At 45.8% G+C, this 27078-nt stretch overlaps 1 protein-coding gene across 3 annotated transcripts; it reads left to right on the top strand.

The window, feature by feature from the left end:
• On the top strand, positions 1–27048 carry SNAP23 (synaptosome associated protein 23). 3 transcript variants are annotated; one of them, XM_069950161.1, is made up of 9 exons: positions 1–172; positions 15735–15806; positions 15935–15976; positions 16060–16108; positions 16920–17037; positions 18167–18190; positions 20033–20182; positions 23239–23383; positions 24837–27048. In XM_069950161.1, the coding sequence occupies exons 2-9, from the start codon at positions 15747–15749 to the stop codon at positions 24897–24899; spliced, it is 651 nt and encodes a 216-aa protein (XP_069806262.1). In that variant the 5' UTR covers positions 1–172; positions 15735–15746; the 3' UTR covers positions 24900–27048. The 3 variants fall into 3 exon arrangements, with proteins under 3 accessions (XP_069806262.1, XP_069806260.1, XP_069806263.1); XM_069950159.1 differs by having other exon boundaries at positions 2–183; XM_069950162.1 differs by lacking the exon at positions 18167–18190 and having other exon boundaries at positions 5–183.
• The last annotated feature ends 30 nt before the right edge of the window (positions 27049–27078 follow it).

The raw sequence follows: 27078 nt of genomic DNA, 5'->3' as shown, positions 1-27078 counted from the left end.
CCCACGAGTGCGCCCAACGGTCATTGGATAGAAGTGGCGGAGTGGGCGTAGTTTCGGACGGACGGGAGAAGAGTCTGGACAGAAGTTGCCTCCCGGTTTCCGGTGCCCGTATTACTCCGTGCGAGAGAGCAGGACGCGGAACTGTACAGCGGTCGGGCCAGAATACTGCCAGGTGTGCACAAGGTAACGCGGCATGCCAGTGTGGCACTACAAGGCGCAGCATACATGCGTTAGTGAGTAGCTGGGGCGGAGGGGTTCCTCCTTACTCCCCTCCAGCGCTTTATATGGAGCTCAGTAACAGTGTGTGACAGTATGTATCCTTCCTCCCTGGGTGGAGGGGTCCTATAGTCCTGGTCATGTGATATAGGACCCCAATAGGAGGAAGCAATGGTTGTTTATAAGGTTTTTTTTCCTACACTGCACGTAGGGCCTTGTTCACACTGCGTTTGTGCTTATATATCACTTACATGTTTAATCTTGCTGTATACAAAAGCATGGCCAACTACTAGCTGCTGCAAAACTACAACTTCCATCATGCTTGATTTGTCTGTCCAGGCATGATGGGAGTTGTAGTTTTGCGACAGCTGAAGAGCCAAGGTTCCCTCCCCCTGCTTTACTATATATATATATATATATATATATATATATATCCTTTCAACGGTATAAAATGAACCTTAAAGGGGTTGTCCAGTGGAATTCTTTTTCTTTCATATCAACTGGTTTGAGAAAGTTATACAGATTTGTAATTTACTTCTATTTAAATATCTCAAGTCTTCCCATACTTATCAGCTGCTGTATGTCCTGCGGGAAACATTGTTTTATTTTTAGTCTAACACAGTGCTCTCTGCTGACATCTCTGGCTGAGACAGGAACTGTCCAGAGTAGAAGTTTTCTATGGGAATTCATAGAAAACAGAGACAGGAATCTCGGCTAGAGAGCACGGTGTCAGACTGAACATAAAACAATGCAGGACATACAGCAGATAATAAGTATGGGAAGACTTGAGAGTTTTTAATAGAATTAAATTACAAATCTGTATAACTTTCTGATATCAGTTTATTTGAAAGTAAAAGATTTTCACTGGACAACCCCTTTAACCCCTTCGGGACCAGGCTAATTTTCGTTTTTGCGTTTTCATTTTTCCCTCCTTGTGCTTAAAAGGTCATAGCACTTGCATTTTTTACACCTAGAGACCCACATGAGCCCTTATTTTTTGCCTCACTAATTGTACTTTGCAATGACAGGCTGAACTTTTGCATAAAATATGCTGCGAAATCAGAAAAAAATTATATACGCAGTAAAATTGAAAAAAAAAAACCACAAGTCTTTTTCTGTGGGGGGTTTTCGTTTTTACGCCGTGTGTCCTATGGAAAAACTGACTTGTTATATATGTTCCTCAAGTCGTTACGATTAAAACGATATGTAACATGTATAACTTTTATTGTATCTGATGGCCTGTAAAAAATTCAAACCGTTGTTAACAAATATATGTTCCTTAAAATCGCTCCATTCCCAGGCTTATAGCGCTTTTATCCTTTGGTCTATGGGGCTGTGTCAGGTGTCATTTTTTGCGCCATGATGTGTTCTTTCTATCGGTACCTTGATTGCGCATATACGACTTTTTGATCGCTTTTTATTACATTTTTCTGGATTTGATGTGACCAAAAATGCACAATTTTGCACTTTAGGATTTTTTTTTGCGCTGACGCCGTTTACCGTGCGAGATCAGGAATGTGATTAATTAATAGATCGGGCGATTACGCACGCGGCGATAGCAAACATGTTTGTTTATTTTTATTTATAACGTGGGAAAAGGGGGTGATTCAGACTTTTATTAGGGGAGGGGGCTTTTTATTATTAACAACACTTTTTTTAAAACTTTTACACTTATACCAGAAGCCCCCCTGGGGTTAGGGTTATTCCCCCCCTGGGGTTAGGGTTATTCCCCCCCTGGGGTTAGGGTTATTCCCCCCCCTGGGGTTAGGGTTATTCCCCCCCCTGGGGTTAGGGTTATTCCCCCCCTGGGGTTAGGGTTATTCCCCCCCCTGGGGTTAGGGTTATTCCCCCCCCTGGGGTTAGGGTTATTCCCCCCCTGGGGTTAGGGTTATTCCCCCCCTGGGGTTGGGGTTATTCCCCCCCTGGGGTTGGGGTTATTCCCCCCCTGGGGTTGGGGTTATTCCCCCCCTGGGGTTAGGGTTATTCCCCCCCTGGGGTTAGGGTTATTCCCCCCCTGGGGTTAGGGTTATTCCCCCCCTGGGGTTAGGGTTATTCCCCCCCTGGGGTTAGGGTTATTCCCCCCCTGGGGTTAGGGTTATTCCCCCCCTGGGGTTAGGGTTATTCCCCCCTGGGGTTAGGGTTATTCCCCCCTGGGGGACTTCTAGTATAAGTGCACTGATCACTCATTGATCTATGCTGTATATACTTATACAGCATAGATCGATGAGATAGGCACTCGTTTGCTTTCGGCTGCTGCAGCCGAAAGCAAACAAGTGCAGAGCCAGGATCAGCGCCATCTTGGCGGAGACCCCGGCCGGCACCAAACACTGAGATCGCTCTTCCGGGACAACGATCTCCGCCACTAGACACCAGGGAAGCGCTGAATCCAGTAATAGCCGCGGCCCTGGGCTACATGAGACACCCGGGACCACGGCGGTTCAGAACGGGGTCGCCGTGCGGCCCCGCTCTGAACACCCTCGCGAGGACGTACAGTTAACGTCCTCGTGCGGGAAAGGGTTAAACAGACATGAAATAGTAAAATGTATGTATGCTAGACAAAAACACAGGTTATACCCGGCCTAAGGCGATGTATGTACGCCGTCCTTGATTTCATTTGGCGCGAATACATTTTATACACGGAAAAAGAAAAGTAATGTACGTAGGGGAAGGGTTCTGCTTTATGCCACCTGTTCTTTTCCCTTATAAAATGTATAAGTTAAAGCGAATGGACCATAAATAAAATAAGAATAAAAAAAATAAGAATAAAATAATTCAAATGACCTGGGTAGATGCTGATGGTGCCGGACGTTTTTCAAGCTGCCGCTCTGTTCCCACCTTCTGAGCTGGTTTTGTTTATATGCAAATAGGGATGCTAGGTGCACTGGAGGCGGACTTGGATGATAGACTGCCTGCTCAGCCAATCAGTGACTTGGGGAAGGACCCCGCTGCAGTCACTAATTGGCTGATGGAGCAGTTATCGTGGAGCTCAGCTGTACAGGTAGCCTTTAAAGGGGATACCCCAAGGGGTTAATGACTGGGCTGTGAGGCTTTCCTACACGCTGTACTGTCACTGCTGTAAAGAAAAGACTGTAAAGAATTCAGATTATTTCAGTAACTTCAGTGCTGACACCTAACCAGCAAGGGATGCTGGGAGAATTTTTTTCTGAAAATTTTGCAGAACTGTGAATGCAGCTCTGGGCTACACTGTAGGCTGTTACTGTCAGGGTCGGTGCTTAGATTTGCTGCTGCTCTGGACAGTTCCTGACATGGACAGAGGTGGCAGCAGAGAGCACTGTGTCAGACTGGAAAGAATCCACCACTTACTGCAGGACATACAGCAGCTGATAACTATGGGAAGGCTTAAAATTTTTAAACTTTCTGATACCAGTTGAGCTATAAAGAATCACTGGAGTTCCCCTTTAAGCACATGTGACTGGGAAGCTACCTTGTCTTCCTTTAGTAATTGTTGTTTATAAACTTGTACAATTAGGGAAAGTCCGTTCTCTCTCTCTGTACTCGGTGATCTGGGGAAATCCATGATCTGTACAGGGGCAGCCTCTGAGGAAATCCATTCTGTTACAGGAAATTCGATAATATTAGTTTGATGATGTCATCACATATCTTGTAGCATCATAAGGTTGACATAAGGGGGCTCATTGTACCACACAGCCAACATATCACTGCAACAGCCGGAATCAGCCTTATCTCTGGTCTCACCCATTTAAAGAAGCAGTTCACCAGCTGCGTGCTGGCGTGTATACTCGCCACAGGTGAGTTCCGTTAAAATCCGGCGCGCGTTCACGTCACCCGCTCCTGTGACCCCTTTTCTGTCTCCTGTGATTGAAGGCCGGAAGTCATGCGCTCCCATAGAGAATGCATTAAAAAGCGTGACTTTCGGAGCGGGTGTCAGGTGTCGTGAGCGTGTGCCGGATTTGAACGGCACTGCGGGACCAGAACAAAGCCACGCCGCAGGACACTGATCACCTGCGTTGAGTATAAAAAATGTTGTGAACTGCTACTTTAAAGTATACCTGTCACAAAGAAGAAAAAAAAAAACATGACCAATAGAAACCTTTTTAGATGTCTGACTTAATAATTTTTTGGGGGGGGTGACCGTTCCCATATAATAAACCATTTTTAGTCATTTTGTCTACAGCTTCTATGAAAACCTATGTGTTTCCAAGGCAACAGACTACGGAGAATCCCTGTGGTCTGATCCTGCGATGAAACCTCCTTCCATCTGCCCCCTGCTTTTTGCTGATATTAGTAAAGGACAGAAGGAAGAGTGAAAGCAGCATCAGACCACACAGCCTTTTGTTTGTAGTCTGTTACCATGGCGACATATTTCTGCATAGGAGCTGCAGACGCATTTGGTTTTATTAAGTTTGTGTGTTTTTGTCTTCTTTGAGATGTAGTTCTCCTTTTAGCTCCTTGTTTATGCTTACAGTCTGTGTACAGGGGCCCAGCACGTGCAGCTTTTATAGTGTTTTACCGGTATTTACCTGATGTATCGGCTTTCATTGCCCGACCAATAGTTGTTTTTTTTTGCTTTTTTTTCTTTTTTTTTCTCAGAAATTTGTACTTCTTTTAGAAAGCTGAAAAACAGGAATCAGATTTTCTGCCATTGCTTTATGTGTAATTATATGTAATGGTCTCTGGGGTTAAAGGGATAAGTTAGCGGCTCACAATAGCTGCTCTAATTCTTTAACCCCTTCCTGGCCTCACCACTTGCATTCAGCTTCTTTCACGCTGGGAATCCACTGATGAAAATGTGTTCATGGAACCCGATGACCAATCAAAACACGTCGGGCCCCATTCTAGGGCATAGTAGGAGGGCCCAGTGGTCAGACAGTATCCCCCTCCCCCCCATGAGCTCACATTATTCTATTGTATAGGGTAATTTAAAGGGGTATTCTGCTTAAAATGAACTGAGTATGTTGCTGCCCTGGCGAAGAATGTGACACACAGGCTATTCTCACCTTTTTGCGCTCCCATGATGTCCTTCTACGTCATATTCTGCTGCCCAGTCTGAGACGGACCTGTCTTGGCAGTAACAGCCCGCTCAGCCAATCACTGGCCACGGCAGTGTCCTGTGATTGGCTGAGCAGGCTGTCATTGCCAAAGGAGTTCATCTCAGACTGGGGAGTAGAAGGAGGACACCAGGGAAGCGCGGAAATATAAGAATAGCCTTTGTGATATGTTCTCCGCCAGGGCAGCAGAATATTTAAAGAGTCACTGTCGTATTTTTTATTTTTGCAGAAATCAATAGTCCAGGCGATTTTAAGAAACTTTGTAATTGGGTTTATTAGCCAAATCTGCCATTATCTGCATGTAAAAAGCCTTTTCCCAGGTCCCCCCCTCCTTCCTCTTTTTCATCCACTCCAAAAAATCTGAAAATTGTGACTTGTTGCAGGAGACGTACCCTGTCTGCTCTAGGAAGAGGGGAGGGGGGAGGAGGAAGGAGGGAGTTAGCCGGCAGCAGAAAGCAGATAACAGAGGATTACAGGCACGGAGCTGGGTGACAGCTGTAATCTGAGCTCAGACAGGTCACTGGTGACTGTCACAGAAGATATCCCGTGAGGGATTTGTAGATTAACTCTTTGTTGTCCTGTTTTGGTCTTTTCTTTAGCTCTCTCCATAGGAGAACAATGAAGACAGGGGGGAGAGCTTCAAACTGCTTTTTCATGATAAAAATGCATTTTTCGGATAATAAACCCAATTACAAAGTTTCTTAAAATCGCCTGGACTATTGATTTCTGCAAAAAAAAAATTCACGACAGTGACACTTTAAAGTTTAATTTGAGAGGGAAAGCCCCTTTAAGCCATGTTCTCACTATGTACCGACAAGCACTAACAACAATGGCTGGAATTTAATGCTCATGATCATTAGTTTCCGGCCGTTTTACAAAAACGACCCTTGTTAACCCTTATCGGTACAAAAGGTTTTTTTGGGTTTTTTTTTGGAACACAGTGAGGCATGAAGCCTTCATATACAGTGCGTCCCATGTATCCATACAGCGGCCTTCATATACAGTGCCTCCCCTCAGACAGCGGCCTTCATATACAGTGCGTCCCCTCAGACAGCAGCCTTCATATACAGCGCGTCCCCTCAGACAGCGGCCTTCATATACAGTGCGTCCCGTCAGACAGCGGCCTTCATATACAGTGCGTCCCGTCAGACAGCGGCCTTCATATACAGCGCCTCCCCTCAGACAGCGGCCTTCATATACATCGCCTCCCCTCAGGCAGCGCCCTTCATATACAGTGCGTCCCCTCAGACAGGGGCCTTCATATACAGTGCCTCCCCTCAGACAGGGGCCTTCATATACAGTGCGTCCCCTCAGACAGCGGCCTTCATATACAGTGCATCCCCTCAGACAGCGGCCTTCATATACAGTGCGTCCCCTCAGACAGCGGCCTTCATATACAGTGCGTCCCCTCAGACAGCGGCCTTCATATACAGTGCGTCCCCTCAGACAGCGGCCTTCATATACAGTGCGTCCCGTCAGACAGCGGCCTTCATATACAGTGCGTCCCGTCAGACAGCGGCCTTCATATACAGCGCCTCCCCTCAGACAGCGGCCTTCATATACATCGCCTCCCCTCAGGCAGCGGCCTTCATATACAGTGCGTCCCCTCAGGCAGCGGCCTTCATATACATCGCCTCCCCTCAGGCAGCGGCCTTCATATACAGTGCGTCCCCTCAGGCAGCGGCCTTCATATACAGTGCGTCCCCTCAGACAGCGGCCTTCATATACAGTGCGTCCCGTCAGACAGCGGCCTTCATATACAGTGCGTCCCGTCAGACAGCGGCCTTCATATACAGCGCCTCCCCTCAGACAGCGGCCTTCATATACATCGCCTCCCCTCAGGCAGCGGCCTTCATATACAGTGCGTCCCCTCAGGCAGCGGCCTTCATATACATCGCCTCCCCTCAGGCAGCGGCCTTCATATACAGTGCGTCCCCTCAGGCAGCGGCCTTCATATACAGTGCCTCCCCTCAGACAGCGGCCTTCATATACAGTGCCTCCCCTCAGACAGCGGCCTTCATATACAGTGCCTCCCCTCAGTCAGCGGCCTTCATATACAGTGCCTCCCCTCAGACAGCGGCCTTCATATACAGCGCCTCCCCTCAGACAGCGGCCTTCATATACAGCGCCTCCCCTCAGGCAGCGGCCTTCAATGCACCTTGGACTCTGCACAGCGCATTCTCCTGTAGATTTCACCAGGTCCCATGTCATATAATAATCCGGTTGGTGTATGATCCGTGTGTGACTAGCCTCATTGTGTGACCAGATCCCCCATCCCTCCATGCTTCCTATATCCTCTGTATACACATTCTTGCTTGGTAGGAATTGTAGAACATGTTTGGTGAGCAAATATTAGCACGTCAGGCTACAAGCATTGGGCTTTGCTGTATTTAGGGGTGAAAGCAAGATGTCTTCCAGTATATCAGGTGTTAGACCTGGGGTAGGGAACCATGGTCCTCCAGCTGTTGCAAAACCACAACTCCCATCATGCCTTAACAGGCAAAGCTTCAGCATGTCACTACTCAAGTCACTCAAATAACAAGTCACAACTTCCCACATTTATCAGCTGCTGTATGTCCTGCAGGAAGTGGTGTATTCTCTCCAGTCTGACACAGTGCTCTCTGCTGCCACCTCTGTCCATGTCAGGAACTGTCCAGAGCAGGAGAGATTTTCTATGGAGATTTGCTGCTGCTCTGGACAGTTCCTGACATGGACAGAGGTGGCAGCAGAGAGCACTGTGTCAGACTGGAGAGAATACACCACTTTGATAAGTACTGGAAGACGGGCACTGTTGTATAGGGTACAGTAATAGCATAAATTTATTATGTGTTCATTTTTTTATTTTCACAAAACAAATATTGGCTGTACCAGTGTCAAGGAGGCGGGTGTATCGTAAAAAAGAAATCTATACAGTATATATTGGAAGCCCCTGTTATTATTCTGAATAACATGTAGGACAGATGAAACAAACATTCAGAAACAGCAGAATCTGTGATATTATAAGTTATTGTACAGTAATGGAGAGGATGGGAAACACAAGGACTGACAGAAACTGCAGGGAGCATGAAGGGATGAGCAGGACAGTGGGCACATACATGCAGCACTCTCTGTCCGGGGGGAGAGGGGTTACAGCTATGGAGAGATTACCTCCACTGTCCTGTCCCCTGATGTAAGCCCCAGCCTGAACTGTTTCTGCTATGATTTGGAAGGTGAGGGAGACTTCCTGGGTCAGAGAACAGGACTGTACACCCCGCTGTGGAGACCATACCCCTCCTCTACTCACGCTCTCACCCAGTACAGGAAGCTCTTAAACCAAAGCAATGCTCTTAAACCAAGTCACAATTTTGAAAAACTGTGAGCTCTTAAACTATATATATATATATATATATATATATATATATATATATAATATATATATATAATATTGCATAAGAAGATACCAGTATAGTAAAGAGTACACAGTATAATTTAGGGTCTCCCATACATCATTTTGTGCTGGACTACAAAAGTTTGAAGTTATTCTTCTGATCATAGACATGAACACAGTCCTGGAGTTGTGAGCGGCCGGTGGTGAATCCTCATCCTCCTAGCTCTGAGTGTTTGGTGATGTAATGAAGCGTCAGCTTTCCAACCCGAACTGCAGCTGAGATGAGTAAACAGCCCCAGCAGGGAGTGGTTCCCACTAGGGTGACAAGCCTGACATCTGTGGAGCTGAGGCCTCGTAGCTGCAGTACATAATGCAGGCAGATCACTCAGGCCTCGTAGCTGCAGTACATAATGCAGGCAGATCACTCAGGCCTCGGAGCTCCAGTACATGGTGCAGGCAGATCACTCAGGCCTCGGAGCTCCAGTACATGGTGCAGGCAGATCACTCAGGGCTCGGAGCTCCAGTACATGGTGCAGGCAGATCACTCAGGGCTCGGAGCTCCAGTACATGGTGCAGGCAGATCACTCAGGGTCTGTAGCTCCAGTACATGGTGCAGGCAGATCACTCAGGGTCTATAGCTCCAGTACATGGTGCAGGCAGATCACTCAGGGTCTATAGCTCCAGTACATGGTGCAGGCAGATCACTCAGGGTCTGTAGCTCCAGTACATGGTGCAGGCAGATTACTCAGGGCTCGGAGCTCCAGTACATGGTGCAGGCAGATCAATCGGGGGTCTGTAGCTCCAGTACATGGTGCAGGCAGATCACTCAGGGTCCGTAGCTCCAGTACATGGTGCAGGCAGATCACTCGGGGCTCGGAGCTCCAGTACATGGTGCAGGCAGATCACTCAGGCCTCGGAGCTCCAGTACATGGTGCAGGCAGATCACTCAGGGCTCGGAGCTTCAGTACATGGTGCAGGCAGATCACTCAGGGCTCGGAGCTCCAGTACATGGTGCAGGCAGATCACTCAGGGCTCGGAGCTCCAGTACATGGTGCAGGCCACATGCAGTGCACCATGGGAAAAGAATATGCAAAGTAGCTTATTTTTTTTTTTTAGAAGGAAAAGAACTTGCTTTTCATTGTCTCCTACTGGAGGTAGTGTCCATTACAATGGATGTCTGAACTGTAAAAGGTACCTATCATTTAAACAAACGTCTGACATGTCAGAGGTTTGTATCGGTGGGGTTCTGGGTGCTGAGACCCCGAGGATTGTTAGAATAAAGGAGCAGACGTGCGCTCTTCCGCTAAATGGAGTAATAATGGGAGCCTGTGGAGCTTCCGGTAATCACTGCCAGAAAGTCCTGTACTTATCAGCTGCCATATGTCCTACAGGAAGTGGTGTTGTCTCTCCAGTCTGACACAGTGCTCTCTGCTGCCACCTCTGTCCATGTCCGGTTTTCTATGGGGATTTTCTCCTGATCCGGACAGTTCTTGACATTGACAGAGGAGGCAGCAGAGAGCACTGTGTCAGACTGGAAAGAATACACCACATCCTGCAGGACATACAGCAGCTAAAAGGTACTGGAAGTCTGGAGTTTTTTTTCTAAGTAAATTACAAGTCTCTGACACTTTCTGGAACCAGTTGATTTGAAATAATTTTATTTTTTTTGCTGGCGTGTTTATATTCCCTCTTTCTGATGGTAATATAGTAGTGACTGTTACTGTTTGCGCTGGGAGTATTGCCCATGGTGTTTGGTTATAGCTGTGTTATTGAGCGCTCATAGTTGGCAGGTCCTGTTGTTTGTATAGTACGTTTTATTACCTAATATAAGGGCAATATTCACTGCAGACATGTGTGACATAAAGTAGTCTCTCCTGAACAGCACCAGGGAACCTTGGCTCTCCAGCTGTTACAAAACTACAACTCCCATCATGCCCGGACAGCCAAAGCTTTAGCTTTGGCTGTCCAGGCATGATGGGAGTTGTAGTCTTGCAACAGCTGGAGAACTGTGGATCCCCACCCCTGCTGCAGATCTGTGTCCACCCGCTGTAGTATGTGACCTCCACTCTTCTCAGGCATTTCCTGGAGCGACTATTGTTTAGACAGTTTCTGCTATTGACATTTCAGTAGGTTGATGAGTAATGGGAAATTTGCATCCTTCCATGATGAGCAAACAGACTTTACACAACAAATACTACTACCATCAATTTCTGGTGTCAAAAAGTTAGTTCCTCCCTGGTAGTTCTGCTGTATGTCTACATAAGGTAGTGGGCCCTTGGGGTGAGGCTTCCTGGATAATGATGATGATGTGGTGATGTCACTTCCTGGATAACATGGAGATGTCACTTCCTGGATAACATGGTGATGTCACGACCCGACTCCCAGAGCTGTGCGGGCTGTGGTTGCTGGAGAGGATATGGCAGAGGGACACTGAGAGACACAGGAGGACACGCAGGGCACTGGAGAGACACTGAGCATCCCTCTGCCATCATCCTCTCCAGCAGCCACAGCCTGCACAGCTCTGGGAGTCAGGTCGTGACATCACCACGTTATCCAGGAAGTGACATCACCACGTTATCCAGGAAGTGACATCACCACGTTATCCAGGAAGTGACATCACCACGTTATCCAGGAAGTGGCATCGCCACGTTATCCAGGAAGTGACATCACCATGTCATCCAGGAAGTAAAGCCTTGATGCAGTAGTAAGTGCAGGGGAAAATTCACTGTATAAGCTTTTCTCGTGATAAGTCTATATTGGTGATATGTATAACTTTAGGGTGGCAATACAATACTTTAATAAAAATTTTCTCCGGACTTCACCTTTAAAGCGACCCCGTACCCACAATCTGACCCCCCCCCCTCCTCAAACCGCTTGTACCTTCGGATAGCTGCTTTTAATCCAAGATCTGTCCTGGGGTCGGTTCAGCAGGTGATGCAGTTATTGTCCTAAAAGAAAAACTTTTAAACTGGCAGCCCGTGCCCTACGGGAGTGGCCTAGATTGTGTATGCATTAGGCTGGCACAACCCCTCTGTCCCTGCTCCAGGCAGGTTGCCTCCTATTCCCCACCTGTGGCAGCCCGGCACATGGGCTGGATCGTTAAGGACCTGTGCAATGTTCAGCATGGAGAAAATGTTCCAGTGGCATTCCTAATGATGACGAGGGTGGGGGGGGGGAGGGACGGAGGGGTGGTGCAAAGTTAGGGCACAGATATTCTAAGCCCCCACTGTAGGGCACAGGGCTGTAAGTTTAAGTTTAAAAGTTGTTTTTTAGGACAATAACTGCATCACCTGCTAAACGGATCCAGGACAGATCTTGGATTAAAAGCAGCTATCCGAAGGTACAAGTGGTTTGGGGGGGTCAGATTGTGGGTACAGAGTCACTTTAAAGTGACACTGTCACCCCCTTTGTGTATTCTGACATCTCTACACAGGTGTAAAGGGTAAATTTAGCGTTTTTCATACCTTACTTCATATCATACGTCATGGTGTTTGTTCAAGTAAAAAGTGTCCTGGTGGTGTGGGCGGGGCTAAGTGGCACTAATGCCGCAAGGTCCCGCCCACTTAACACAATCTACAGTTGATAAAAGATCACTTTTTACTTGAACAAACACCATGACGTATGATAAAAAATAAGGTATGAAAACTGCTAAATTTACCTTTTACACCTATGTAGAGATGTCAGAATGCAAAAAGGAGGTGACAGTGTCACTTTAAGCACACTTTACAGGCACGGCTCTGCTATCTGCTGCTACTGCCCACGTGCAGCTAAGTACAGGCAGTAACGGGATGTTCCTGGCGCTCTCTGTGTATCTCTGGTTCCCTTTCTAGAATTGAGGAGGCATCAGGTACAGCTTTTTAGAGATAAGAGAGGACCGTGCAGCTGCCCTGCATAGCAATAGTCTATTGTAAAACCTTATTAAAATTGCCTAAATTTTGTAAGGAAGTTTAAAGTGTTAAAAGGGTTCTCCAGCATTAGAAGAAACATGGCCTCTTTCTTCCAGAAACAGCGGCGCTCTTGTCTCCAGTTTGGGTGCAGGTTTTGCAACTTGGTAAATGGAGCTTAATTGCAAACCACACCTGAACCACACTTGAGGTGCTGTCTCTGGAAGAAAGTGGCCATGTTTTTCGAACGCTGGATAATCCCTTTAAATTTTAACTGGCTATTATTATTATGTACAGCATGTAGGCCGTCTCAATAAGTTAAATGTTGGTGACCCGTTGCATGTTCTTGTGGCTCACACCCTTATGTAAATGTTATAACATGGGTCACAAGTCATACATCCTCTTCTGCTTCCGCTCTTCATCTGATCTTGATAGAAGATGTGATGTATAACTTCTGATTATAAGGAACCTTACAGCTACACAGGGCCAGCATCATACTTGGCAGCAGATTGTTGCTCCGTAGCTTTTTCTTTGATGTAACCCCGAGACGGGGGAACCTTCGGCCCTACAGGTGTTGCAGAATTGCAATTCCCATTGTACCCGGACAATGTTTAGCAATAGGCTTCTTAGCAATAGAACCTTAAGGGTGCCTTGACACGTACCGACTCGCAGCAAAAAACTCCCTGCGAGTTTCTGCTACGAGCCGAGGTCCTGGAAGGCCCCTATCACTACATACAAGCAGTGGTCTGAAAGACCGCTGCGTGTATGTAATGCAGCCGCCCCCTTAAAGTGACACTGTCACCCCCTTTGTGCATTCTGACATCTTTACACAAGTGTAAAGGGTAAATTTAGCGTTTTTCATACCTTATTTCATATCATACGTCATGGTGTTTGTTCAAGTAAAGTGTCCTTTTATCAACTGCTGATTGTATTAAGTGGGCGTAGCCTCGCGCCATTAGCGCCACTTAACCCCGCCCACAACAGCACTGATGGCCCCGCCCCCTTGATGCACATTGGTTGGCCGATGTAAAGGGGGTGGGGTCTGGACCTTTCGGCCAGCCTGTTCCAATGGCCGGCGAGGCGACTTAACTCAATCTGCAGTTGATAAAAGATGACTTTTTACTTGAACAAGCACCATGACGTATGATATAAAATAAGGTATGAAAACCGCTAAATTTACCCTTTACACCTGTGTAGAGATGTCAGAATGCAAAAAGGGGGGACAGTGTCACTTTAACCCCTTCGGCTCTGCACCGGTCCCGCACCGCTGTCTCCATACATTACCTGGCTCTGGCTGCACGGGGTCCCGGCGTCTTGCTCTGCCGCCCAGCCAATCAGTGTGTTGCCCAACCGCAGCCACTGATTGGCTGGGCGGCAGAGCAGGACCCCGGGACCACGTGCAGCCAGAGCCAGGTAATGTATGGAGACAGCGGTGCGGAGCCGAAGGGGTTAAGGGGGCGGCTGCATTACATACACGCAGCAGTCTTTCAGACCACTGCTTGTATGTAGTGATAGGGGCCTTCTAGGACCTCAGCGCGTAGCAGAAACTCACAGCGAGTTTTTTGCTGCGAGTTGGTATGTGTGAAGGCACCTTAAAGGGGTACTCCGCTCAAACATAACTTTTGATATGTTGCTGCACATGGCGAGATTAACAATTCATTCCATCTATTCAGTTTCCTTCCACCAGTTCTCAGTTGCTGCTTTCTGCTAAAGACACAAAAATCAAGGAAAGGGTTACACTAAGTGCTGCTGCTGAGATGAAAGCCATGATTTACCTTGTATGGACTGTGCAGATTCTCTGTACAATCACAGATGCAAGTACACAGTCTCTCTCCTGCACATAGCACATGCTAAGCCCCGCCCCCACTTCCTGTGGTTACTACTAGAGACAGATTACAGTAAACAGCAGGTTGCAGGGAGACGCCTTGTAGCTGTGAATTCTGGTGGTAAGGAGTGTTTTTTGGTAAATTAATTGATTTACAAATACATTCGGACCCCCCTATCACACGGAGGGAAGTAGTCTGAGCCGTCAGTGACCATTTTAGCTTCTCTAGAGGTTCCTCCTCCTGCTGCACGTTGCTCAGTAAGCGCTCGGTTGCGCCATGCGCTGTACACAACACTTCAGTTCTGCTCTTTTCCACAGCTAATACAGGAACGTGGAGCCGGGCGGTTTATCGAATTCTATAAAGTCACCATTTTATTTACACTCTGGTCTGACTTTGATTTGATGAATGTGAGGGCTGAGGGGGGAACACCGGAGGTCGGGTTGAGGGGCAGGATGCGATGTGCTGCAGAACTTCATAGAATTTACTGCAGAGATCATCATTGTTTGTTTTTGGCTGCCATGCAGAGGGTGGAGTAGTTTAGCTGTGTGTAATGGAGCAGGCACAAGGAGGTGGATCCCCCCTCACAAGGAGTACTGACGTACCTTCTCCAAGGAGTGGAGTCTAAGGAGTCCTTGGATCAATAATGTAAACGAGCGCCAATCTGCTAGATCGGCGCACGTTTACTGGGCCTATTACACGGCCCGATAATCGTTTAGCGAGGGCTGCAGGGACATGGTTACCGATGTCCTTGCAGCCCTTGTTTAAACACCATATTTCATCTAAACATGTTGCAGGTCTTCTCCTGCGCTCCTTCTTCCTCCCGGTCCTGCGCACAGCAGCAGCTTCGGTGCGGCCTGTCTAAACTGGCAGACTGCTCAGCCAATCACTGGCTGCAGTGGTCCCGGCCAGTGATTTGCTGAGTGGTCTGTCAGCTAAGACAGGCCGCACCGAAGCTGCTGCTGCTGCGCGCAGGACCGGGAGGAAGAAGGAGCGCAGGAGAAGACCTGCAACATGTTTTAGGTAATGTATGCTGCTTGTAAAATCGCCCCCCGCGCATCGCTATTTCACGCAGCGATGCGCGGTCTGTGCCCGATGATTTTAGTTTCGAACCTAAATAAACAATGAGCCGATGACACGATCATCGGCTGATCGTTGTCTCTATTCCACGGAGCGATAATAGTCCGATTCGGCCGATTATCGCTCCCTGGAATAGGCCCCTAAGTATGGTCCAACACACTCCGGTTACCACATTTTGGTGGTCTTTAGCTGTATCTGTACAAACTGCTCTTTGTTATGAAGTCAAATGAGTGATTGAGTAATTTTACTAGAAAGTTTGGCTCATTTTAAGGAACATTGTGAACACCTTGGCTTCTGCATAATGTTCATTTATTTCTTCCGTCAACTGCATTAGGAAGAAGCCACCATGGACGATGACATGACACTAGAAGACATCCAGCTCCGGGCTAATCAGGTCACCGATGAGGTAAGCCTATCTCTAAAGCATGGTTTTCCAATTTTACCTAGTATCTGGGGTATCCCTGGTGACCAAAATTTTTATGTAAAAAATATTATGTAAAGTGTATAATTTTATTTTTTTTTTTTTGTCCCCAGTCTCTAGAGAGCACACGTCGGATGCTGACCCTCGTAGAGCAGGTAAGATGACTGGCTCAAGGTGTAGTAACAGGATAACATACAATATTCTGCTCTTATATATTCCTTTGTGTCCTCTCTTCTAGAGTCAAGATGCAGGAGTTAAAACACTCACCATGTTGGATGAACAGGGCGGTAAGTGTAGGTTCCCATAGACGTTTACAGCGCTTACACTTTAATGTTCTTATGGATATTTCTACACACTGATCTAAATGTGGAGTTGAAATGTTAGGGGCTTGTTCACATGGCAGGGTTGGGATTTTACCAGATGCAAGCATATGAAGCATATGTGTGCTCTTATGGCAGAATAAACTCCGGAGGTGGTTAAACAGTTTACAGTACTGTCGAGCACATCCACCAGTACTTAAAGGGGTATTCCACCCAAGTGTTAAAAAATGAAATGCTTCCAAACCTATCTGGTCTTACTCACAAAGTCCCCCTGAGTATTTTGAGTTATCTGCCATCTTTGTAGCTGCTATCTCTCTCTATGTCCTATCTATCTATCTATCTATCTATCTCTATCCAGCTATTTACAAAGAGAGAGATATGAAACTTTCTTTCCTTTCACTTATACTGCTCAGGAGGCTGTCTCTGTTCTGTTGTTTCCCCACCCCCTTGGCCAAGTGCCCACTGATTGGTGTGATGTCAGTGGTGGGCGGGGTTACAGATGAGGTTTTACAGATTTCCTGGCAACAGAAGAGACAGAAATCATGTGACTTTGGCCTTAGAAGGGAGGGGGAGGACAGAGGAGCTGGGAGTCAGGATGTGCTGCAGACTAACGGCCCAGTTCATGTAATAGAAACCTATTACACACAAGCTTAGATTATGGGTGGGAATTGAACAAGTTTAAATCTCTAAGTGGAGTTCCCCTTTAAGTGATTGTATCCCTCACTAGAAAGAGTATAGAGTATAACAGATCCTATATGAGCCAGTATCTATTTTACAGAACAACTAAAACGCGTGGAAGAAGGAATGGACCAGATTAACAAAGATATGCGAGAAGCCGAGAAAAACCTAACAGAGCTGAACAAGTGCTGTGGCCTTTGTGTCTGCCCGGGAAAGAGGTCGGTACCGGCCCCTCTATGGGTCACATTAACGCTACTGACCTAAGCCTATATTGCTTGTAAATGGGTCCCCAGTATTCAATTGTGGGACCTCTGATATAGCTTCATACCAAAGGACCCAAAACATTGACTGCCATCTTGATTCTTATTCCTCTTTAATATGGTTTCTTAATGCCGCCTACACTTTACTGCAGGCGGTGTGATCAGCTGATCAGTGTACAGCCTCACCTACTGTCACTGGGCTCGTGGCTTCCTAGGGGTACAGCAGCATAGAAGGGAAGGGGGGCACACAGATGACTGAAGAGGGTGGAGCTGAGAGGAAGGGATCTGATGGGTAGTGATGTCAGGTAACACATTAGGCCCTGTAACTTTCTGCTTGTCAATTCTAGCTACAGTAATGAAATATATAGATGCAGCTGAGCTGGGAGGAAACAGAGGACACTACAGGGCTATTAGTGCTGATTATGCATTATGTGGAGGGGGGAGAAAACAGAGGGGAGGGATCTGATGGGTAGTGATGTCATAAGAAGTCAGGTGCTTTTCTGCCTCTCAGTCCTAGCTCCAGTGAGGAAATATACAGATGCAGCTGAGCTGGGAGGAAATGGATGATACTACATGAATATTGATGCTGATTATGCATTGTGTGGAGGAGGGAGAAAACGGAGGGGAGGGATCTGATGGGTAGTGATGTCATAAGAAGTCAGGTGACACATTAGGCCTTGTTATTTACTGGTTCTCCGTCTAAGCTACAGTAATAAAATATATAGATGAAGCTGAGCTGGGAGGAAACAGATGACACTGCAGGAATATTGGTGCTGATTATGCATTATGTGGCAGGGGGAGAAAACGGAGTGTTTCTTTAAGAGCGATCTGTTTGGCCTGTATTCAGCTGAGGCTTTGGCAGGTCTGCAGTGGTGAGCGTCATCTTCCTGGTAGATGGCAGTGTACTGGCTGTGATGATTTCAGTAAATATATTAGGTGTTCACTAGTTCTGCAATTTCCCAACCTCATACGTGAGATGGCTATACATTTTTTTTTTTTTTTTTTTTTTTTATTTCTTGAAAACAATATATATCTATTGTTTATCAGGTTTTTTTTTCTCATCTCTCCTTTGCCTTCTGATCTGAAGATTTAGCTGGAAACGCAGGTGCAGGTTGGTGATCTAACACTGCCGTCAGATGCTTCCTGGTTGTGACGAGTGTTTTTCCCCCGTGTGACTCCTCCGACCCGCTGAAGCTGCATGCTCACAGTTGTAGTGTAGTAGTGTCTTTTTGTTCTGTGTGGTTTCAGCTTTAAAGAGAGTATGACATCAGCAAATGAACTAACCGTGCACACCCAGAGTCCAGAAATTCCAGTTATCACTCTGGACACTAAGCCTAACAATAAGCTGCCACTTCCTGTCCTGTACAGATGAACAGACAGGATTACAGTAAGCATGCCTAAACACTGAGTTATCTCCAAGCTCTTGTTTCTAATTCCCCAGTAGCTACTTTAAGGCATATCTCTATGATGTTTGTACCTTGCCTCCCTGTAAAATAAAAAAAAAAATTAAAAAGTGATCAAAAAGCTGTAAAAACTACTCAGTAAGTTATATGGTAAAAATGTTACCACAAAAAAAAGCGCAGATACAAACATGAAATGGGTGGTTATAAGATTAAAGGGGTATTCTGCTCAAACATAAATTTTGATATGCTGCTGCCCGTGGTGAGACTAACAATTCCTTCCATACCTGTTATTATCTATTCAGTCTCCTCCCCCCAGTTCTCAGCTGCTGCTTTCTTCTGAAGACACAAAAATCTGTGTTTGAGCTTTTCTCTCCCCCCCCCCTCCCTTCTGAGACTGCTGATGTAAATGAGTCCCTGGCAGGCTGTATCTGCAACATAGTAGCTTCTTTATAATGTTGGGAGGGTAAATTTGAGGTCAAGATGCTGATGAACTCACTGTGATTAAACCTACAAAGTTGCAGATACAGCCTGCTGTTTAGATCTTGTTTAGATCAGTTGTCTCAGAAGGGAGGGGGGAGGAAGGGGAGACAGAGAGAGAGAGGCTCACACACAGTTTTTTTGTGTCTTTCACTAAAAGCAGCAGCTGGGAACTGGGGGAAGGAGACTGAATAGATAATAACAAGTATGGAAGGAATTGTTAGTCTCACCATGGGCAGCAACATATGAAAAGTTATGTTTGAGTGGAATACCCCTTTAAAGGCTATGGACGCCTTTGCACTATTTATTTTTCTTTTTGTTTCCTGAATGCCAAAGGAAGAAACTTTCTACTAGTGACTATGTTCAATGTAGTTTTAAGCACATTGTTACTCAAAAGTGTGTCTAGTTTCCCTTTGGAGTCCTGCAGAATAACAGTATATGCATAGAACTAGACCAAACAAGACTATATATTTGATCCATTGAACTCGATGGACTCTGTGCATGCAACTTGCAATGCATCTTTCTTAGCTTAGCTGTAGCCATAGCAGCAGGAAGGTCGAGGTGGAGTCTCACACCAGCCCAGAGTGTGGACAGAAGGGAGAGAACGCTTGGAGGGCAGCTGACATGAGCTGTAAGTAGGGAAGAAAGAAGATACAGGCAGTGTGCAAGGTAGAATAGCAGAGAAAACAAAGCACCTGCGGCAAACTAGAGGGTGTTGGAAAGAAATCAATAAAAAAAAATGTTTTTGCACATAACAAGTACAACCAACAATACAAGTTGGCTTCAGATGTGTTCATAGAATTTAAAGGGGTTGTACAGTATTAAACAAAAACAAAAAAAATGGCTGCCCATCATGTTACACTGTTAGAAGAAAGCAGCCATTTTGTTTTTATTTTGGACCCCCTGTTTGAACTAATATTGTTAGCATGCACCTTCCTCCTTATGTCACACCTACTATGAACACTGCTTGTGTTACCACTTACTACTAGTCAGATGGCGGTGGGTTATTTCAGGTGACGCTTGCTTTGAATCTAGAGGTGACCGTAGTTGTACTTGTTGAATTCAATTAACAGGGCAAAAAATTTTGAAACTGGAGACGACTACAGGAAAGCATGGGGGAACAAAGAGCAAGGCCCCGACGATGTGGTGTCCAAGCAGCCCCGGCAGGGGGCAGGTGCACAGCAGCAGACCGGACCTGGGGCAGGCGGCGGATACATACAGAGGTAAGTCTTACCTGACTGTTACACTGCCCGAGCCACTTGTATACAGAGCCTATCACACAGCTCGGTAATCCTGCAGGTGAATAAGGCCGCAGTGACTGCTCCATTCTCACAATGGGTGGGGGCCCCAGTGTTCGGACCACCAGCCATCAGCTTGTTATGCTCTATTCTATGTAGATGGCTATATCCCTGCTTTTTTTTTTTTTTTTTTGGCCAAAAACAGCGCCACCCGCTGTCCTTAGGTTATGTCTGTTATTACTATTCAACTCCATTAACTTCAATGGAACTGAGCTGCTAAAGCTAACAGGACAAGAGAGGTGCTGTGTCTGGAAGAAGGAGGCCTAGACTAACCCCTTTTTAAGTTTTTTGCACTAACTGCTCAAGGATCAGTTATATGTAAGTAGATCCACAACACTTGTACATGTGCCATATTAACGGGGCTCTTCACTAAAAAATTCTTTCAAATCAACTGGTGCCAGAGATTTGTAATTTACTTCTAGTGAAATTTCTAGTCTTCCGGTACTTATCAGCTGCTGTACGTCCAACAAGAAATGGTGTATTCTTTACAGTCTGGAAAGCAGGAGAGGTTTTCTATGGGGATTTGCTGCTGCTGCTCTGGACAGTTCCTGACATGGACAGAGGTGGCAGCAGAGAGCACTGTGTCAGACTGGAAAGAATACACCGCTTCCTGCAGGACATACAGCAGCTGATAAGTACTGAGAGACTGGAGTTTTTTAAAAGAAGTAAATTACAAATCTCTGGCACTTTCTGACAAGGGTTGATTTAAAAGAAAAAAATGGTGAACAATCCCTTGTAAGTCATATGTGTCATTAGCATTACATTGATGGTTACTCAGACTTGTCAGAGGGGCCCGCAGCCACTGATCATACCTGCAGTTGCTAGATATAAGGGATTGTCACTGATGAGACTATCCAACTCTTTACATAGTTTTTACACTACTGTTCGTTCGTACTGTTTTTTTTTGTTTTTTTTGTGCTCTGCCAATACATCCTGATTGCTGCCACCTAGTGGAAGTAACATGTATTTGTTCTCCACCTGCCAACAAGACAAAAAACAGGATCTCCTTTATTATGTGATTTTTGTCCCCTAACTATCCACAAGCTGTTTGTAAAATACATTACCTATTTCCTCCCATAGCATATACACTCACCGGCCACTTTATTAGGTACACCATGCTAGTAACGGGTTGGACCCCCTTTTGCCTTCAGAACTGCCTCAATTCTTGGTGGCATAGATACAACAAGGTGCTGGAAGCTTCCTCAGAGATTTTGGTCCATATTGACATGATGACATCACACAGTTGCCGCAGATTTGTCGGCTGCACATCCATGATGCCAATCTCCCGTTCCACCACATCCCAAAGATGCTCTATTGGATTGAGATCTGGTGACTGTGGAGGCCATTGGAGTACAGTGAACTCATTGTCATGTTCAAGAAACCAGTCTGAGATGATTCTAGCTTTATGACATGGCGCATTATCCTGCTGAAAGTAGCCATCAGATGTTGGGTCCATTGTGGTCATAAAGGGATGGACATGGTCAGCAACAATACTCAGGTAGGCTGTGGCGTTGCAACAATGCACAATTGGTACCAAGGGGCCCAAAGAGTGCCAAGAAAATATTCCCCACACCATGACACCACCACCACCAGCCTGAACCGTTGATACAAGGCAGGATGGATCCATGCTTTCATGTTGTTGTCGCCAAATTCTGACCCTACCATCCGAATGTCGCAGCAGAAATCGAGACTCATCAGACCAGGCAACGTTTTTCCAATCTTCTACTGTCCAATTTCGATGAGCTTGTACAAATTGTAGCCTCAGTTTCCTGTTCTTAGCTGAAAGGAGTGGCGCCCGGTGTGGTCTTCTGCTGCTGTAGCCCATCTGCCTCAAAGTGCGACGTACTGTGCGTTCAGAGATGCTCTTCTGCCCACCTTGGTTGTAACGGTTGGCTATTTGAGTCACTGTTGCCTTTCTATCAGCTCGAACCAGTCTGCCCATTCTCCTCTGTCCTCTGGCACCAACAAGGCATTTCCGCCCACAGAACTGCCGCTGCTCACTGGATGTTTTTTCTTTTTCGGACCATTCTCTGTAAACCCTAGAGATGGTTGTGCGTGAAAATCCCAGTAGATCAGCAGTTTCTGAAATACTCAGACCAGCCCTTCTGGCACCAACAACCATGCCACGTTCAAAGGCCTCAAATCACCTTTCTTCCCCATACTGATGCTCGGTTTGAACTGCAGGAGATTGGCTTGACCATGTCTACATGCCTAAATGCACTGAGTTGCCGCCATGTGATTGGCTGATTAGAAATTAAGTGGTTACGTGCAGTTGGACAGGTGTACCTAATGAAGTGGCCGGTGAGTGTATATGTGTGTGTGAGCGTTTTGGTTTAAGAGCTCACAGTTTTTCAAAATTGTGACTTGGTATAAGAGCATTGCTTTGGTGTAAGAGCTCCCTGTACTGGGTGGAGGAAGAGCATGGTCTGCATAGCTGGGTCTACAGCCCTGTACTCTGACCCAGGAAGTCTCCCTCACCTTCCAAATCATAGCAGATCCACTTCAGGCTGGGGCTTACATCAGGGGACAGGACTGTGGAGGTAATCTCTCCATAGCTGTAACCCCTCTCTCCCTGGACAGAGAGCGCTGCTATACTGTGCCCACATCTGTCCTGCTCATTCCTTCATGCTCCCTGCAGTCTCTGTCCGTTCTTGTGTTTCCCATCCTCTCCATTACTGTACAGTAACTTATAATATCACAGATTCTGCTGTTTCTGAATGTTTGTTTGATCTGTGTTACATGTTGTTCAGAATAATAAATCATTATTTTGGGGTGTGGAACCAATTGTCTGCATTTCTATGATTTCTTATGGGAACATTTGCTTTGGTGTAAGAGTGGATTTGGATTACAAGCGCGGTCCTAGAATGAATTATGCTCGTAATCCAAGACACCATTGTGTGTGTGTGTGTGTGTGTGTGTAATATATATATAATATAATCTCTCCTAATTCTCATGTATGTAAATTTCGCTGTTCCTGGTAGGGTTACCAACGATGCCCGGGAGGATGAAATGGATGAGAATCTGCAGCAGGTTGGCAACATGCTAGGCAACCTAAAGAACATGGCCTTAGATATGGGCAACGAAATAGACAACCAGAACAAAGTGATTGACCGGATCAATGAGAAGGTGAGTGCAGTCTGTGCTGATTGTGTTTAGAAGAATGATCCTTTTCACTATATTCGATCTCTTTGCCATACTTTGTACCCGTACTTTGTCCAGTATACGGGGCATTATTCTTTTTTTTTCTTTTTTTTTTTCACATACTTTTATTAAATTTTATAAAAACAGCCAACAATTACAATATGTCATTAGCATCAAATCTTCCAAAAAAAGAAAAAAAAAAAATCCCATTTCCCCAATTGTCCTCTTGACCACTAAAACCATGGATCAGTATAAAAGACCTGTTGTTCCCATGGAGTCATCTCCGCGGGGCACCCCCTAACCCCGATAACATTCTCGGGAGAACTCATCACTACCTCCACACCACCTCCCTCTAACTACTAATAGCTACAGTCGCTAGCCCCGCGTAGGGGAACACCCCGCCCGACCTTCGTCCATCCAATATAAGTAAATAAATATCATCCAAAATTATATAAAGTAACTTATTGATCCGGATCTCAGCTCCCTTCCCGGCGACACAGAACCAGATCCAACCCCAGCATCCCTACACAGCCACTCAACAACCATACTCAACAGCGATGTGATAACCTGTGATGGTCACGCATTATTCTTACTATTTAGTTGGCGGTCTGCACTATCCTGTAAAGTGTGTGGCTCACCGCACCATCCACAACCTTAGATGCTGCTCATTTGATACCTGAATAACATTTGTCTGTCGTCTTTTTCTATAAAATGCCTTCATTTCATTGGTCAACTAGGCGGGACTTCACACAACTTGAAGCCCCGCCTAGGTGACACTGTCCACCGATGAAATTATGTGAGAGTGAGAGGGGGGACAGTATCAGAGTAAAACGAATGTCGCATCAGGTACATCGCTTTGTTTTTTTTTATATTAGAATGCTGTTCTATTCCCAAGTACCAGCCCAGCTTTATGCCGCGGCTCCATTGATTCTAATGCATAGAGCCAGGCCGGTGCACGGCAAAAGAACAGCGCCAACCATGGGAACAGGGTGTTGGTCAAAAAGAAGGACCACGTTACCAGGATCCGACCGATTGACTCATACAAAAAAAAAAATTGTTACATGGTACATTCGCTTTGAAGTCAGGTGGGTGTAGGCCTTATTGACGTCCATATTTGGATGAAGGGTAACACCCACCTGACTATTTAGAAAAGTGTGCAAATAGTCAATGAAATAGTAAGACTCCTATATCTTGGGCAACAAAATCAGGAACGGGGGGGCACAAAATCAGGAATGGGGGGGGCACAAAATCAGGAACGGGGGGGCACAAAATCACAGTCCAGGATCATCTTTAATTTGACAACCCGACACGCTTAGATTAATTTAGTTAGGAAGAATCCCTTTAAGCGGTGATCTTTTACTCACGGTGATTGGTGGATAGAAATGACCACACTGGAATGTATTTTTTAATGTTACTTTTTTTCCTTCTTCTTCTTTAGGCTATAACCAATAAGGACCGCATCGATGAAGCCAACAAGAGAGCGAAGAAACTTATTGAGTGACGAACGCTGCGAGATCCAGTCCCTGTCTGTTCTCCTCGCTGTGATGGCACAACGTAATATAAGGCTTTAGGGGGTGAAGCCGCCCTATTGGATATTTAAAGGTGTCGCTATTTGTTAGGATCCCGCACAGGTGATCTCGGCGGCCAATGGGAATCCTCTAGTCCCAGAAATAAATGGACTATTAATAGTTGTTTTAATAAAAAACATGGCTGCTTTCTTATAGAAACAGCGCCCCACCTGTCCATTGGCTGTGTATGGTATTGCAGCTTAGTTTCCTGGGCTGTAACAGTAAGCAGGTGTGGCCGTGGTTTGGGGAGAAAGCAGCCATGTTGTTTTTTTTTTTTTTATTAAATCTTATTACTCCCCATTTAAGTAGGGTCACATTAAAGGGGTACTCCCACAAACAAAAATCAGAAAGTGCCAGAGACTTGTAATATACTTCTAATAAAAGAAAAAAAAATCTCCAGTGTTCCTGTACTTAACAGCTGCTGTATGTCCTGCAGGAAGTGGTGTATTCTTTCCAACCTGACACAGTGCTCTCTGCTGCCACTTCTGTCCATGTCAGGAACTGTCCAGGAACAAATCTCCATAGAAAACCTCTCCTGCTCTGGACAGTTCCTGACATGGACAGAGGTGGCAGCAGAGAGCACTGTGTCAGACTGGAGACAATACACCACTCCGTGTAGGACATACAGCAGCTGATAAGTACTGGATTTTCAAATCTCTGGAAATTTCTGACATCAGTTAATTTGAAAGAATGTTTTTTGTGTATTTTTTTTTTTTTTTTTTGCTGGTGTACCCCTTTAAGAAATACCACTAGATGCTTAGCTGAATCCCATGAAACTTACTGAGAAAAGATGTAAATCTCTCTCTACGGGTGGCGGCATGACTACCTCAGGGTGGGAAAAGACTTTACCAATTGTAACTTTCCCGTGTAATCTCCAAAAGTGCATGTGTCACCTTACGTTGCTGCCTTAAAGGGCCGTTCTCCCCACCACCAGTCGTGCTCTTGTCCGTAGGCGGTGACTGGCAGTGGGATTGTGTATAGAGGGTCGATGCTCCTACACCAATAGACGGCCGCCAGTAACCAAACCATCTGCTACAGAGCGAGTGCTCTCCCCTCCCCCATCACACCAAATATGAGGCCGCCATTCTCTCTGCTCTGCGCCTCTTTTTTAATAGCTGGAATTTCTTTTTATATTTATACTGTTGTATTTCTAGTGTTTAGTCTCAGAGTCTCTGGGCTCACAGAACTTTTATGTCTCCATCTGTCCATGATAATGTGCAGGTAACTGAGTAGGACCTGCGCCTAGTGCACATTTAGAGGGGCTGTCCAGGTAGTCAAAGGGTTAAAAAAAGGTGAGATGATGAGGACCACGCTTTATGGATCACAGCGATGGGCTGTACAGCGAGACTATGGAGATGCTGTAATAATCAACTTTGCACAATAGAGGACGTCTATGCGGTCATTACTGGGCCCTGTATCTATTACCTGTTTATCTTGGCACTTCTCATCTCTCCTCTTATACAGCCCCCTTAAAGGGGAACTCTTAAAAAAATTCTTTTAAATCAACTGGTGTTAGAAAGTTATACAGATTTGTTATTTACTTCTATTTTAAACTCTCCAGTCTTCCAGTACTTATCAGCTGCTGTATGTCCTGCGGGAAGTGGTGTATTCTCTCCAGTCTGACACAGTGCTCTCTGCTGCCACCTCTGTCCATGTCAGGAACTGTCCAGAGCAGCAGCAATCCCCATAGAAAACCTCTCCTCCTCTGGACAGTTCCTGACAAGGACAGAGGTGGCAGCAGAGAGCACTTTATAAGACTGGAAACAAAACACCGCTTTCTGCAGGACAGACAGCAGCTGATAAGTACAGGAAGACTGGAGATTTTTTAAATAGAAGTAAATTATAAATCCATATAACTTTTTGACACTGGTGGATTTGAAGGGAAAGAAAGTGCCTTTAACCCTTGCACAGTTTTGGGCAGGAAAACGTTTTTCTCATGGATGAATAAAATGTCCTCATGTCGTCCTCCATGTTGGTTTTGTATTGATCTTATCGGTGAACTTACCACGATGTGCCTTCTTCCGTTGATCTTTTGATGTTTTTAAATTGCTAACGTCCAATAAATAGCTGTGAAGTATCTGATATATACTGTGTGTATCCCTTTATGGTTTG

This window comes from Dendropsophus ebraccatus, chromosome 13 (genome assembly GCF_027789765.1).
Source record: "Dendropsophus ebraccatus isolate aDenEbr1 chromosome 13, aDenEbr1.pat, whole genome shotgun sequence".
In the NCBI taxonomy this organism is placed as follows: Eukaryota; Metazoa; Chordata; class Amphibia; order Anura; family Hylidae; genus Dendropsophus; species Dendropsophus ebraccatus.
The sequence above is the reverse complement of the archived record's forward strand: the minus strand, read 5'-3'. Positions and strand labels throughout refer to the sequence as shown.